The following is a 16,802-nucleotide window of genomic DNA, read 5'->3' on the forward strand; positions in this document are numbered from 1 at the left end:
CTTATGGAACAGTTTTTGGTAAGTTCAGGCCAAGCCCAAAGTTACTGTGGGGAACACAAGGATAGTCAGGAAAAAGCCATGACCTCCAGGTGGCAGCAGCATGCAGGCAGCAGGTCTTGGGAGGCACTTAGGGAGCAGGGAGGGGAGACTCAGTGCCTGCGGCAGGTGCCCTTCCAACCTGAGGAAGGGTGTACCAGGTATGGGGCCAGGAGGTCGAGCCAGCTCCTAAGGGAGACGGCAAGCAGTGAAGGGCATGCAGGATGTGTCTAGGTGCCTCCCCACCTTCTCCTTCTCTCTGTCTTAGCAATGTGGTGCAGAGTTTGAGGCAGAACTGCAAAGGGCAGCAAGGGAGAACCAGGACATGTCCTGTATAAAGCGACAAGCAGGACACTTCTGCTGGACACATGAAGCAGGTGGGCTCTAAATGGTCAAGCACTGACTTCTTTGTGCTGCATTTAAAACAAATGGGTGTGTAAAGGCTTAAGTTTTACACTGTTAAGCTTTTGTGCTAAAGGCCCAGGATAGCTGTGCAAAAGTAGTTAAGATAAGGAGGTCACACAGGAGCTATCATTGGAGCACTTATGTGGGTCACTCACCTGGCCCTTAGGTCCCGCTTCTCCAGTCTTCCTTTCTCACCCTGCCCCACGCACTTGCTGGCCCTACCCCAGTTCCCACAACTCTGTTTTCTGGGATCCCATCACACAGGACACATGTGTAGTCTCCATCTCCCCTTACTGATGGCTACCTCAGGCCCAGACCCCATTACTTTTCCACAAGGAAGCATTTCTAACCCTCTCTGATACATCACATGCTCCTATCAAGTGCTCCAAAGGCCAGGTACTGCTAGTGCTATGAACTTCTCTTGACTGTAATTATGTAATTTTGAGTGGCTCCCTGTATTTCTGTTTCCCTGCTATAATAAAAACTCCCTGGGACTCTAGACCATGCAAGTGACACAGTGATGTGCACACAGTAGGTACATTACAATGTAAATAATGCTTGAGTGAATAAAAATGCCTAAAGGTAATGCTTGAGTGAATAAAAATGTCTAAAGGTAGAACAGTTTATTAAGATAATCAATAACCTACATCATCTATCAATATAAAATCAAAATTTTGTTCTACTTTTCTACTCTTCTTTTAGTCCAAAAATATTTTCATCCAAGGTCATTAAAACCTCTTACATAGTTTCATCCAAGGCCATTAGTGTTTAGAAATCTTTATCCATAGTTAACATTATAAAACCCTTTTATTTATAAATATGCCATCCCAGGGTTTCAGTAACACTATTGAACATTATTAGAATGCAAATAACTGATAACTGAATAGTACTGGAGAGATCCAAGAAACTAAAGTTGAATTATGTATAGCTAAAAAAAACAACAGCAGAAACTCATGTGCCCAGGGACACAAGAACTGTTTTCAAAAATATTAAATAGCTGTTTATACTGGCAAGCAAACTAAATCACCTCACTATCCTTGCCAGAATTCTTTTGAGAGATGTGAACTTAGAGGGGAAAAAGTAGTCTCATAATGTTAGTTTTGTAAGTTTGAATATGATGTAAGTAAAGATTAAGCAGTTAAAATCATTTTACAACAATTACTATAATTTTCAATTTCAAACTAGATTTTTACATGAATCTAGTGACTAAGGTAGGTCATTTTAGCTTCAAGTACTTAATAACGCTGTTTTATAAGTGCTCATAAGTTTAGTCCATAATTTTAAAAGAACATTAGTTACTTTCTTATATAAATGCCAATATAATTTTTATACCACGATATTTTATGGATTTAATGTTGTACATTTTTAATCAATCTTGATAGTGGCCTACATTTATACTCAGAAGCTATTAAGATACGATGCAATTAAAAATGTGAGTTTTATGTTAAAAAGTGTATCAGTCAACGTAAATGAGCTCCTGTTCCCCATTATGCGATATTATGCTCTAACTAAATCAGCTAAGATGACTGTGTTTGCTAGGATCCCTCGGAAATTTATTTACAATTCAAGAATTAAAAAGCGGTACTCCTTATACCTGGAATTAATGTAATTCTTTGAAAATCCAATGAATTGTCAAATCAAAAAGGAAGTTGTATTGAAGTTTATCTAATTCATTACCAACTCACACTGTTATCCAAAGGATTTTAAAGAAATCAGCTAGCTAAACAGAAGGCAAAGAAATCAGAAATCTTTGAAGCAAGCAGAAAATTGGAATTTAAATGATGTATCCCAAACTAAGATGTTTAACATATCTGCTAAATAGTCAAAGCAACCGAGCATTGTTTTGTGTTAATATTCAGTAAGTTGGTTTTCTGAGGGAGCAGAGAGGAGGACAGGATTCCAGAAAAACCAAATGCCTAAATGCCTGTCAAACAACTGAGAGATATGTGTGTCAATATCTGTTTAGATTCAATAAACATAGACAGATAGATAGATAGATAGACTGAAATTGCTAGTATATCCAGGGAATATTCATGAAATTCCTTTTTATTATAGACATTAAGATAAAAGGCTAATAAATTGACATCAAAGAGTTGAGGAGGACTTCAATACTTTCTGCATGTCCAGCTGTAAGCTAACTCTCAACATAGCTGAGACAGAAAGTGGAGTCAAGTAAATAGTGAAAACAGAGTTAGTTGTAAATTTTATCCTAATCTGCAGAAATAAACTTGCCTCCTCTTTCCATCCCATGTTAATAACTTCCTACAGCAGACATTATTAGACTAACCCAATATTCCAAGTGACCTAGCATATGCAAGGAAACCAACATAAGCACTTTATTCTCTATGCTTTCTATAACCACATTTATACAATAAAATGATAAGGAACCACATAAATCTATAGATAATAGAGTGCTGGTGCTATGAGAAGACTCCTGAAAACATGAAATCAAAATTCAAAGTGAATACAAATAAATAGCAAAATATTCACAGCATGAAGAACTGAGACAATACATAAATGGATGTAGTGAAGAACAATGTCAAGTCATACAGATGCACTGGGGACAGAATAGATTTTCTTCTTGTATTCATTCAACAAATGCTAGGTGGTTAAAATGTAAGGCACTTGACCAGCCAGCATGCATTAGTTTGAGTTCCAGCCTCATTAATTATCAGTTGAGTCCCACCTGGCAGATTAATTAGTTAGGATTGTTGTGTTTTACATCTTTAAAATAGGTTAATATTAATACATTCTTAAGTTATTAGGAAAATCAACAAAGTGATGTTTTCATGATGATATCTATAAATAGTTATTAGGCACCTCACCTCTTTATTGAAGATTGTAAAATAAAGTTACAGCAGATAAATAATGTAAAAGTGATGTTCTAAGCCAGTAAGTCACAATCCACTGCAAAGCACTATAAATAACGATCCCAACAAGGCTTGGGGCATAAGGCAGTGGCAGGATAAGCCTATGCCAACACTCCCTGAGCAGGTGTTCTTTTCTGCTGCAGGGTTACATGAGAAGCACAGAACCACAAACATTGGAGAATGAATAAAACAGCATCACTTATGCTTGAGGAAACACTGGAACGTTGCACACAGGCTCCTGGTCAACGTTGCTCTCCTAACAAAAAAACCAACGATCCGCTGCTCAGCCTCTTCCCAGAAGACAGGACAGCAGAAAATAAGTCACTGCATTATGAAGGCTTTTGCCAGATCTCTGGAAACTTTCCTAGGCCACAAGAATTCCAAAATATTAAAATGCATCGCTGAGAGGGGCTCAAGAGTCTGCTTCTCTGGAGGCCTTCAAATCAGGATAGATAGAGCCCATCTGACTCGCCTGCTTTGAGAGGTAAAAATCAGTGCTGTGGGTAGACAGATGGTGGAAAAATGCACCTTCCCAAGTGTTCTCTGCCTGTAAGACTGTATGTATTGCCTATCACAGCTCAGGGTCTGATGGTTCAAAGAACACTTCTCTATCCTGCAATAGGAAAGGGCAACACTATTTCACAATTTTGCTTTCTGAGTAAAAGTTTAATAATGCCATGATGAAGCATAATGTACTTATGACTTTGCAATTGCTTCGCTAAGCAAATTGCCAGCAAATATCTTTCAACCAGAAACAGTTCTAGTGGATCTGAAGTCTGCACAGCAGCTCTTTGAAATTCAGCTCTTCTGCAGACCAATAGCACATGCCATTTCTCAAACAAACCACTGGACGGCTGACAAGCCAAGGGGTGGAAAAGAGTTTCGAGAAAGGGAAGACACCATAAAAACTCTTACCTACAGTAGATAATTAGATATAAATATTATCAAGAACTGGGATTGTGTTTAATCTACAACAGGACACGCTCCTTACACCGTCATACCAACAGCAACAGTAGTACAATTTAGCATTACGCAAAGTTTACTTGGTGGGGGGATGTACCTTTAAAAATATATTTTTTTATTATTTTCCTAATCAAATGTGCCTGTGACCCCACAGTGGACTTGGATCTGGTTTTTGCCCAGCAAAATCAAATGATACCAGGCTTTAAGTAGAAGTCATTGGTACACTCGCACCCTGGAAAACAGATGCGTTTAACAAAGTATGTGTTTTAGAAATTTGTAGCTAAGAAGAATTGTAATGTGACGAAGTGGAGAGGAGGCAAAAAAATAAATAAATAAACAATAAGAAAGGCCATCTGCAGGTAAAATGCCACTCTGGAGTGTCTCCACACACCACCGCAAGCGTCCTCCCGCCAAGTCTATGATAACTCTAGGAATTGTTAAGTCAAAATCTTCACGTGGACATTTAAGAAGATCTGCGTGCTGCTGAGAGGACCACCTCACGACTCCCGCCCCTAAGTCTCATTACCCAGTAAGGAATAACAAGGCAATTTTAAAATACTTAACTTTGAGATCTCTTATCTGAGATCACATTGAGAAATAGCTTTGCGTTTTAAAGATAGGGTTTGACAAAGCCCAGATTAGAGGAGAAAAAGTTTCTAGACGAGTTCCACACTACAAACCTTTTTTAAGTTGAATTCCTTGAGATTTGCGAAGGAAAAAAATAGCTGATTCTTATCAATTAATTAAAAAGAATGAAATAACAGTAGACAAAGAAGAGGAGGGTGAAGAAATTTAAGGAGATGTTGGGGCGGTTGCTTAACGAATCAAGGAATTCTGGGAGAGGGACACGAAGTGACAAGGACAGAAAAGTAGTCTTGTAATTCGCCCCAGGTTCCGCCTTAACTCGGAGAGAAAGTCTGGCTTTGAGCTGAAAGGGCTCCCTCAGTGCAGTTCTCCGCCGCGTTCTTCTGCGATATGCACACCTCCCCTTCGGCCTTTCCTGGCAATATGCAAATTTATATAAAATTCTCACTTCGGTGTAAAGACCCTCACTCCTAGAGTTTGCATAGCCATCAGAATGAAGCAGCAGTTCCCAACGTGAGAAAACTGCACTGCTGTAAGCTCTCGGCAAACGCTTCCCATCCATCCACCAGTTTGGCAAAACAGAGACTGATGGATGGGAAGCCAGCGTTTCGCCTCTGCGACTGAGGTCGCTGATTCTCGCGGCTCCCGGGTTGGAGCATCTCGCACCCTCCCAGCCTCTCCAAGCTTCCCTCGGCCTCCCTCAGTCCAGTTCTCCAAGCAGCCAAAGGATTATCTCGCCCCGACACGTTTCATTCACAGAGCCCTAGAGAAGCTTGGATTGGGTTGGAGCTAAGAGCCGGAAAACGCGCACCCGGGCTACTGCGCGAGTTGTCGGAGACTCAGTGTCACTCCGCACCCCGGCTCTCTAGGGGGTGGGGCTGCAGCGCTCCTCTCAGAGGGCTCGCGGGGTCCGGGAACCGAACCCCATCGGAGCTCCCCACTGGAATGGGCTCCGCTTCCCGAGGTCCGGCGGGAAGGCGGCGAGGCGGTTCGGGACCCAGAACCGCTCCGGGTAGCTGGAAAGAGACCTGCAGCAATCGGGACGCGCTGAGGAGCCGCAGCGGGAAAGCCCGCCACGATCTGAAACAGGCACCCCCTGAAGTCCCCAACAGCCCTGAGACGCCGAGGTCCGAGCGTCGAGGTTCCCCCACCCCGGTTCGGCCCATTCCTAGCCGGGCGCCGGGCGCTCAGCCTCCTGGAAGGACCAGGAGAGCGCAGAGCTGGGTTAGGGGAGCCCCCAGTGTCTCCACCGCCCCCGCCGGCGCGAAGGCGGGAGCAGAGAAGGCGCCACTTAGATCGTGGCGCTGGGCTAACTGCGGCCGCAGTTCTCCCAAGTTTGCCGGAGGGAGAGGCGCAGGCTGGGCGCCCAGCTAGGCGATCCGCTCTGGACCCGAGGTCCCAGGTGCCCTCGGCCCTCCGCAGGGGCTCGAGCACAGAGGGAGGCGGGAGGGACCAAAAGGTGCTCCCGCGTGGCACACAATGAGCCAGCCAGGACCTACACCGTCCCCGGAGCCCGGGCAGCCTGGGGAGCATCCGCCACCCAACGCACAGACCCCCGCCCCAGCCCTGAGAGAAAGTGATCACCAACTCAGCAACAGGGCGAAGAGGGACGCCCTGCAGTCCGGTGACCGCGCCGCGCGTACCTGCGATCTCCTGGAAGGGGACGTCCGCCAGGCTGAATCCCTTGGCACCGTACGCCTGGCGGACCTCGCCGCAGCTCCGAGCCTTCACGTCCGCCCCGGCCGGCAGAGACAGCAGCAGCCCCGAGAGGGGAAGAATCACAGCCCCGATGCAGGCAGGCATGGTGCAACATGCAAATCCAGCTCGGCGAACCCAGGGCCCGTGCGCGCTTCACCTCGCCCCTCGAGCCAAAAGCCCGCCAGAGCCGGGGACGCTGTCCTCGCCGCTGCCCAGCGTCACCCGCTTCCGCCAGCCGAGAGGACGAGCCGCGCAGCCCTCTGGACCGCGCTCAGCAAACTTTTATAAGCCAGATGGAGGATCGCAAGCCACCCGGGGCCGGCTGGGAAGCAGCGCCGTGCTCCGCTAGCCTCTTCTATGGAAGACGGCGTGATAGGCACGGAAAGGCAGGTTTTTAAAAAGCCGCCGCGGGGAGGGGTGGGGGTCCGAGCTGCATTCGTAGTTCGCAGCCCCCGCGCGGATCCCGAGCGGCGAGCCGGCTGGCGGAGTGCGCGGCGGCGAAGGTGGCAGCGCGCGGCTCTAGGGAGGAGGGACCGGCGGCGCGAGGGTGCGCGCGCGTGTGGAGTCGGTGCGAGCGCGGGGCTCGCGGTGGTGTGTGCGTGGAGGTCGGGGTCGGGAGCGCGGGATCCGGGGGAAACCTCGGCTTCGCACAGACTGAGGGTCTGAGAGAATCCTCCTGAAATAGGAAGCGAGAAATCCCGGACACACGAGACACGCGAGGCGAGGGAAGGAGAAAGGAAGGGAGAGGGGCAAACGTGCTCCGCGGTGCACAGCCGAAATTCAGGGGCTGAGCGGAAGGCAAAACCTGGACTGGATCGCTTTCTACCAGTAGGAGAGGGAAAAAAAATTAAAAAGGAACCATCCTGTTTTCCTGTAGACTTCACGGCCTTCGTACTGATCTGAACGCTATCTAGAAAGATGAACTATTTGTGAATCACTAACTGATGTGGTGAAACTGTATTTTTGTGGAGATAGACGACACTGCAGTTCCAATTGTTGCTCCTGTCCTAGTGAGACACAAAGCCAGGGTAGAAATAAACACACAGAGGACCCCTGGGTAGAGGAGCTCAGTTACCACCACTAATCAGTTTTCTGATCACTGTTTGGTTTTATTTGGGCATGTTTTCTAAAGACAGGTAGTTTTTGCTGCACTGGAGACCAGCAGTCCTTTATTTTTAATTTGTTGGTTCCGCACTGAACAAATTGCCTTTTTTCTTTCCAAATATGAAATAAGTCTGGAATCAGAAATCACGGTGCTTAGGTTGGTAGTGTGTGGAGGAACGCGGCGTCACAACAGAACAGAGACAGAGACACATGAAAAAAAACTATCCAGAAGGAAGATACGGGGAAGGGGACCATGTCTTTTTTCTCTCCAAATGCTCCTCACACTCTGCACTTCACATCGTCTTGCAAGTTAGCAGAACTCTCAGGAATGGGATCAATACGTTTTCTTCTTCAAGTCTTTCCCTTTACAGTGAAGTTCTGAGAAATGGGATAAAAAGGAAAGATTCAGGGTAGGTTAATTTCCATGGACTTTCTTATGCTAATAAGCAAACAGACAACTGAAGCCTACCAGACAGACTAGGCATTAAAACCCAGATGGTCAGTCCCTACTAAGGTAGCTTAAGTGAACAAACCCACTGGAGATTGGGTGGTGGAACATAGAGAAAGGAGAGACACGTAGAGATGAGGAGGTGCCTTCACTTGTTTGGCCATATGTGTATTAAAATAGCACATTATTTAGAAATTATGTTAGGTCAGTATCTAGTTTCCTAGAGCTCACCTCCAAAGTTACACCAAAATGTTTTCCTGATGACACTGCTAAGGGCAAGAACGACTCCTGATATCCAAATCGTTCCATTTGTCAACGCCATCAGAGACATCTTCCTCACCATCACAACACAGTAGCTATGTGTTGGTTTCTTTAATAAACACTTTGCCTAACCCACTAGACAGGCTTTCAAGTTTAAGTTCAAATTCATATAAGGTTTCAAAATGTTTTTAATAACAGATAGTTTACAAGGTAACTAGTTCTTCAGATTCCATAGCAAACACAAAACACACACACACACACGCACACACACACACACACACACCAATCATGATATCCGTGCTAAGTGGCAGGCCTTACTTAACTCATAATTTGTTTTTTGAAAAGTCTAAAACCACCATAACGAAAATATACTCCGGTGTCTTAGGGGGGGTGAGAATTAAGGGTGGAAAGAGCAAGAAGAAAAGTCATTAGCTGGGGAGATAGCTCAGTGGCATAAGTATGTGCCTGGCAAGCACAAGGTCCCGAGTTCAATCCTAAGTACACCCCCCAAAAAAAGAAAGAAAAAAAATCATTTTCTGTAACATCCTATCACATGACCTCCTATAAACTTAGGTCTCTATCACAGTTGGGTACCTGGCACCATGCACTCCACAGAAATGATACAAACACTCACAAACCTATCCTATTATCTCATACTAGGACATTATAATTTAATAGGACTTAGCTGTGTACTGCAGATAATTCTCTTAAAAGCCTTTGAGGGCCTGGAGATGTAGCTCAGTGCTAGTTTGTTTGCCTACCAGGGACCGTACACCTGGCAGACCTCTCCGCAGCTTGGAGCCTTTGGCAAGGTTCAAGCCCCAGAACCACAAAAAAAAAAAAAAAAAAAAAGAAAGAAAGAAAGAAAGAAAGAAAATGATATTTCAGATGGAAGAAAGATGTGTAAAATATGGTATGTCATTTAAAATTATTTTAAGATCAACTAATCATTAAGTATTTAATGAGCATACATATTCAAAGCAGCTGTAAAGGATTAGGCTACTGTTCCCACGCATAGCTCCTACTAAACTTCCTACATTCAGGAAAGTCTTTTAAAAGTTTTGGCAAAAGTAGTACATGGGAAGAGTTACTAATTTGAGCATCAATAGATTTGCATAATCCTTGTGGGAGAATCAAGTCTTGTTAAGGTAAGTTTATGCACTTCAGACCAAAGAATAAGGTAAACTGCTTGGTCTGTCTGTTGGGTAGTGCAGCTCTGTTTTAAATGGCGTAAAAGACAAACATCCATGATAATGGCAACAGCAGGAGGCTCCTCAAGGTATTGGGATGAGTTTGGACTATAGAGATTCAAAGATCAGGCCTGGTTTACATGGAACAGTAAGATCTGAACTCCATAGAAAGGTTCTTTGAAGGGCTCGCACCCCATAGATCATGTTTAGATTGTGCACAGTAGGACAAAAGCTAGGATGCTGGGGAACACATTACAGGAAGAAAGCAAATAGCAAAAGAGAGGAAAGTAGTAGACTTATGATAAACGTATGAAGATAGATTGAAAGGAAAGGGTTAGCATGATAAATTGTTGAGTTCAGTCAAAAGAATAAATGAGAATATATTTCAGATGAGTGTCTCACTGGGGAAATGTGGTATATTTATTAGGTCAGTCTCTTGTGTGTATCACAGCTTTACATCCTGACTAGTGTTCATAACAATCCTCTCAGGTATAAGATGAATGTAACCTCAGAGTCCTCAGGATGTAGACAGGAAAACATTTAGCTATGAGCAGCCATCGTTGAGAGTGGCCCAGCTCCTGGCAATTGTATTCCAAGCCGAGTGCATTCCTTCTTGGTCCCCTAAACCTGACTGTGTTGGGGAACATTGTGCCCTCCACCAAAACTGAAGCACAACTGGATTAAATCTGTGCTGTCAGTTGCTGTCCTTTTCCATTAAATATTGTGGGGGTAAATGTGAGAACCACTGCTGACGAATGTGATTTGAGAAGATTTCTGAGAAACATTTTTTCCCTGATTAAAAAATCAGAAGGCTCTTTTTCCTGAGGTTCTTGCCTTCTTAAAGGCAGAGGTCCACCTTTTTAATGGGAAGCAAGGCATTGCTATTAGGGAGACTAATAGAAGGCAGGAACCTAGACCCTTGCTTTCTCATCTGAGTTATGAAACCAGGCCTTCACTTCTTATTAAATCACCAATAAATATCCTATAGTTTATACAACTCCCAGTTGGTTATTCTGCTATTTACAAATGAAAACCATCTACACCAAACTAAAGGATGAACAAGAGACAGATCACTTGCAAATGTAAGAAAAGACCAAAAATTCGGTACCATTATGGACTCCAAGTTAGAAGATATTCAAATACACAAAAAATTGCAGTGAACATTAAAGACAAAGAAGACAGAGAAATGGTACTTGCAATGATAAAGAGTCGTACTTAATGGAAACTTGGAGAGAAACACTTTAGAAGTATAACTGAGTGAGTGCCAGACAACATGGAGCTGTGTCTGAAGTGGACGGAAAGAACATGGAATCATCAGGTTCATCCGACTACAGTATTGTAGACAGAAGCCAGCAGAGGGACAACCAGGCAAGTTTCCATCAAAAGCTTCTAAGACTTCCTAGGATATCTCGTAAGATATAAAAAGAATTTCAAGTTCAGTATATACTCTCACTTGTTCAGCTAATTTTAGATTTTTCTTCTTTCTTATCTGTCTTTTCCATGTTATCTACAGGAAATATCAAGTGTTTTTAAATTATGAGAAAAAATTGCTTTGAAATGTATGTTGTACTTTCAACAGAATACAAATATAAAATTTGTGTCATAGTTTCCATAGCAAAAAGTTTATATTGTTATCTCATGCATGAAACACAAATGGTTGTTAATCTTTTTATGAACAAAATAACAAATTTAGGGCATGAATATTTTAAATTTTTTGAAAACTTTGAGCCTAATAAAAAGAAAAAAGACAATTACAGGATTTACTATTCTTTTACTCATTTGTGCTAGCTCATTAATGAGAAACTGGATGAGTTTTAGGTTTTTAATTTTTTTAGGTCAAAGGAGGACAAATAATTTCAAATGAAATCTTACAAACACGAGAGCATGGAGTTCAAGTGGCTATTCCACACCTCTGGTCAGCACAAATCAAAATTGCTTAGTTATCCTGACTTTTGGAAACAGAACCTGTAACAGAAAAGCTGTCAGAAACTTAGCAACAGTCACTCTGCCAGGAGCCTGGATAACAGGAAGGTTGCTGAGTTGTAGAAAAGAAAGAGGCAAACTCTGGTGAATCATGACCAGAAATGGGGAAAATATAATTTCAGTTTATTTGATGATTTAAGTCTAAAAGACTCCAATAGCTCACTTCATATTTGTAAGGAACAAGTTTATGCTTAGACTGATATAATCCAATCAAAATCAAATCTTTCAGGCAACTGAGAACCAACCTGAGGAAAGCTAACCCTGGCAGACAGCAGCCTCTTCCTAGCTGACAAGTATTCCGCTAAGACTTGAAACCAGAGCTATGGAGTGTTAGAGAAGGAAATCCGGGATCTACTTCATCTTAATCTAGCATTACGACAATATTTAGCCAAGAGAACTGAAAGGACTCTTTTTTTTGTTTAGTTTTCGCATATGCTGGAAACAGGCAAGGAAAGTATTTCACGTGTTCCTAAGAATTACTCCTATTTACTGTATCATTTGTCAAGAAGGTATAAGCAGAAAATATACTGAGACATCATAGTAATTTAAAATATTATCTTCAATTTCTCATATTTATTAATAATCTGAGTCCCCTCTATTAATTGTAAGCAATTTTCTTGCCTAAAATTCACCTTAAGTTACTAAATACATGTAAATATTAAGCAACAAAATTTTTTTTTCAAAAGCTAGTGTTAAAACTACATCTTGGAAAAATGTTGGCAAATGTAAAACTTGCTAAGTATCATTTCATAACATCATTAGAAAAGCGTATTGCATAGCAAGAAAGAGTTTCATTTTGATGTAATGGTTCACAATATTGATAGACGCCTTTGACTATATCACGAATAATAGAACTCACGGGGTCTTGAAGTGTTTCCAAATCAGATATGCAAATGTAAGTGTGACACAAATGAAATTCTTCTTGTAGATGAAAGCACCTTTCCTCTTTGGGGTTCACAGAAAGGGATAATTTAACCTTGTCCCACACACTGTAAATTCAAATATTAGTGTTGTGAGAGATGATTCTCCAGCTAATCAATAAACTTGCTATATCTGGATTATTAGAGTCGCACGTCTTGGCAATCAGGTTCTTTTCATTCTGTGAAAGGTGAATGGAGCTTTGTACAGCCCTCAGATCGTCTGGCACTGAAACAATGACATTCCTTAAGGCAAGCTCTTCTCATGTTTCTACCTTGCATCAATAGAACACACTTTCTCTTTATTGAAACCATTTCTCAGATTGTGAAGGCCCCGGGTTAATTATATGTCATTAATTATTTCAATATTAAATAAGCCGTTTGACAAATTTGCTTTCTGAAAAAACCTGATAGCCCACAAAATATTGCTATTATTAACTCTTGTACTTCAGGTAGGACTCTGCTCTTTTAACTATTCTGTGTGAAGTGTAAAGTTAGGAGGTACCTGCTCTGGAAAAGCAGCAGCAGGATACTAATTTTCTGATTAAGTTATTCTTTAAACTCCTTTCTTTTCATAAGAAGCACATGAAATCAAAAAATTACTGAGAAAAAAATAAGTTTGAAAATTGAACAGTTTAATCAGAATCAGAATCAAAAGGAATAGGAATGCATTTTAAGATGCGTGTGATGCGTCTGCGATTATATACTTAGGATAAAATTACCTTGAAGGAGGGAAGACAATCTGGATAGCTTAAAATTTAATTATGAACATACAGATAGCTTTTGTTTTGGTCAGTTTTGAAATAATGTCAAAATGCATCATTAATTTACAAATTCAAATTTGTAAATTATCATACATAGTAGCAAGAAAAATAAGAACTTTAAATGGGCTATGCTTCATATCCTGGGAAATGCAAGTTGACAAAGTGGCTTTCTGTGAATCCTGCATCCTAAAGCAGTCATATTATTTTCTGGGTGGAAGGTGTTAGAAGCGATAGTCTCAAGGTCAACTGGATGACTTTCCTCTAATTGGCTATGACCACAGACATCTTAGTTAAGAGACCGCACAAAATGACTATTGTTGGTGCTAAGAATGGATAGGAAAAAAAGCCAGCCAAGTTGGTATTAATACACTGCTCTAGAGAGGCAAACTGAAAAGTCAAAATGGAATCAGGTCAGTGGCATCAGTCCAGTGACATAGTGAACAGCTGTGGTAAACTTTGTACCTGTTGACAAAGACTATGATCATGTTATTTAGTTGCTTCATTCAAGTCAGCCCTGTGGTCCCCAAAACAATAGCTGCTTCTTTACTAATACTTCACCTCTAAGGTCAGTTACTAGGAGGAAGGTTTACTGATCATTCTTTGAATTCTGACTGCCCCTTCATGCTTGATATGATCATACATGGAAATCTAAAGTACAAAGACAGTGTATTTCCTCAACTGATTCATTACCTTGAATAAATATGAAAAACAAGCAATGAAATGTTATCTACTAAGTAAAATACTTTTGTCATATGTCCTGTAGCATATCCTCTGTCATTGATTGCTCCTATTTCTATTGAGATGTATATGCATAACTATGTTTGTTGCTTTTATGAAGGTTGTTTAGATTACTTAAAATGTTAACACATGCACCCTTATTTTCCACACAGAGCAGTTTCCTGGTCATCACATGACTGCATTAAGCCCAAGAGTGAAACTCTTTGAAAGATCAATGAATTTAAACAAAAATGTAACACATCATTAGGTCTGTGGCTTATATATAAAAAAGAACTACAACTAATTTTAGGTCTCGGCTTCAGAAAATTGCATGGATCCTGATCTCTGTATTTATTGGAAAGTCAAAATCTAAAGCAACTTAATTCTACTGAGTTTACATAAAATACCTATGGTCAACAGCTGCATTCTTGTTCAGCCACAAAAAAAGTACATTTTATCTTTATGTGAAACATCAATGGTTTTACTTCCAGAATATGGTTTTATTTGCCTTCATGTCCAGAACATACTTCCAAGCAATCATTCTTAACACTTGCTTCTATGGTAACTTCTCACATTGTATTACATTTCACAGGGAAATAATTAAGCATTTGAGAGAAAATAAATCTAATATATTTTTAATTTGCTTACACACAAAAAAGAATTTGTTGGGGCTTCTAAGTTGGAAATTGCAAGGACCAATTATCAGCTACCAGGAAGGAGTGGGAAGCCAGTTCTAGAGAAACCAGAGCGAAGGCGCCTTCCCGTCTGTGCTCATGTTCATTTGCAATCATAACCAATCAAATTTCAGGACAGCACTAAGCAATCCAGTGCTCTTTGCTTTTAATTGGGAAACTCTTCCAAAATTAACATCTTGGATCTTCGCAACCCCGTAGCCATAGAGCCATTAGGGAATGAATGTCGTTACTGTATCAGAGGACGTTGGTGAATAATGAGTAGACCTCTATTTTTACTGGGAAACAAACATGTCCTGGCATGCTCCTGGTAGTGAACATTTTTATAAGTGTACAGAACACAGGACCCTAAATTTGCCCTGACTTCTGCATTAAATTTGAGTTGATAACTGAGTTTTAACACCAAAAGACTCAAACGAATTTATTTTAAACTTGTAACATGCTGCCTGGTTGATATGCTGCATTCTCAAGTTGAAAATGATAATTTAATACAAAACTTAAAGGGATGAAGTCTCGTTTTAAAGTCTCTAAGGAGCACGACAGGCTTACACAAACTTGAGAAGGAAAGTAAAGAACATTTGAACATGGCATTTTAAAAAAACTAGAATTTCATCTTTATTTTAAACTTGATGAAAATATAGTTGAACCAAGATTCTCCCTGGCACATATAAAAAATAGTTGGTACTGTATAAAGTATAACCACATTTAGATATATGTGCAAGCAATATTTAATAAAATAACTAATGAAAAGATCTAAGACTTTTAAGTGATAACGACCTCACAATGTGTTTAAAACTATGTGGCTTTTCCTTTAGAAAGATCATGAAAGGGCTTAATGTATTTTGTAAATTACTTTCATAATGATTTCACTTCCAAAGAATATAATTTGTACTAGACTATTTTCATAATGAATGAGAGCTTAATGAATCACACATACTTTACCATTCAATAGAAATGTGGGGCATCACAACTTTGAATTGCAATATTCATTAGGAGGAGGCCTCGGAATTTGTCAAGCTGATTTCTAGTATTTTTTTTCTTTTTCTATTTTTTTATTTGGTAAAGCATGTTCATGTTTAAGTTGATATAAAGGATTAGTTAACCATCATACAAAATTATTATGCACTGCAATTGGTAGTAGCTCAAATGGAAAATTTTGTTTGCATAATGGTCATGCATTTTCACAGACCACAAACTCAAGTGTAAGGAATGAAACTTTATTTTCTTATAATGGAACTTAATTTCTATTTCAAGTCTCTCTTCTGCTCAGTAGGAGAAAATTAAAACTTGCCAATTTGAGGTAAATTTAGTTGCATAAGAATTTCCTCAGATGAATCTGCCTTCCCAGGCAGGGCTCTCTGTCTTCTAGGGGTGCGCTAGGCACTGCGCAAGTGGCCACAGGTCTTTCAGACACAGATGGCTTTCCACTCAGTCTCTGGGTACCTGACCTGCACCATGTCCAAGGCTGTGCTGTCCCAAGTTCCCAAGCGGAATCCCACACACGCACTCCATGTGTGCAAACTTGCAGTCACTCTTCTGCTCTCTCAGTTTGTCTCTGCCCCTTTGTTGATTGCAGGGAGAGGACTGGCTGCTCTTTTGCAGTTCAGTGGGGGGGGGCTTATGTCTCTGATTCACTGCTCCCATGCCATTGATGTACAGGGGACATCATTAAAGCTACAGAGTAGCAGCGTCTTCAGATAAGAGTGTCTACCCCAGGGAGCTCCACTTCTCTAAGGGCTCAGCCCTTAGGCCAGGCAGGGACTGCTCTTCTTGCTTCCTCCAGCATTCTCTCTTCCCTTTCACCCAGCCTTTTCATCTACTTTGGGACAAGGAAATGGCCCTGGCTTCCTACAGTTTGCATTCTTTCGAATTTGCTTATTTCTTATAAAACAGAGCTTGTTTCTTTAGCTCTTAGATCTCTAGCAGCTCAAAAGAATCCCTTCTGCTTGCAGAACATGCCCAGCTGTTACAAATCAAAAGCCATGGGGTGAGACTCTGCACTGAATTTAGGATGCTTTTTAGAAACTTTAAATACCAGGTTGTTTTGTTTTGTTTTGTTGGTGATTTTTGTTCTGGTGCTGGGTATCAAACCCAGGGCAGCCTGTCTGCTAGGCAAGTGCTCTACCCCTGAGCTGCTGTAATGTGGGAATTGACTTCTTGTTATCTCAG

At 41.3% G+C, this 16,802-nt stretch overlaps 1 protein-coding gene across 1 annotated transcript in view; it reads right to left on the minus strand.

Moving 5' to 3' along the window:
* Gpc6 (glypican 6) overlaps positions 1-7,259 on the minus strand; it is a 1,221,089-nt gene extending 1,213,830 nt beyond the window's left edge. Inside the window, exon 1 of the mRNA XM_004626257.2 lies at positions 6,503-7,259. Within this exon, the coding sequence (XP_004626314.1) occupies positions 6,503-6,662 (160 nt within the window). The 5' untranslated portion in view covers positions 6,663-7,259. The remainder of the gene's footprint in view (positions 1-6,502) is intronic.
* Between the last annotated feature and the right edge of the window lie 9,543 nt (positions 7,260-16,802).

Source organism: Octodon degus, unplaced genomic scaffold (assembly GCF_000260255.1).
Source record: "Octodon degus isolate 3935 unplaced genomic scaffold, OctDeg1.0 scaffold00013, whole genome shotgun sequence".
Lineage (NCBI taxonomy): Eukaryota > Metazoa > Chordata > Mammalia > Rodentia > Octodontidae > Octodon > Octodon degus.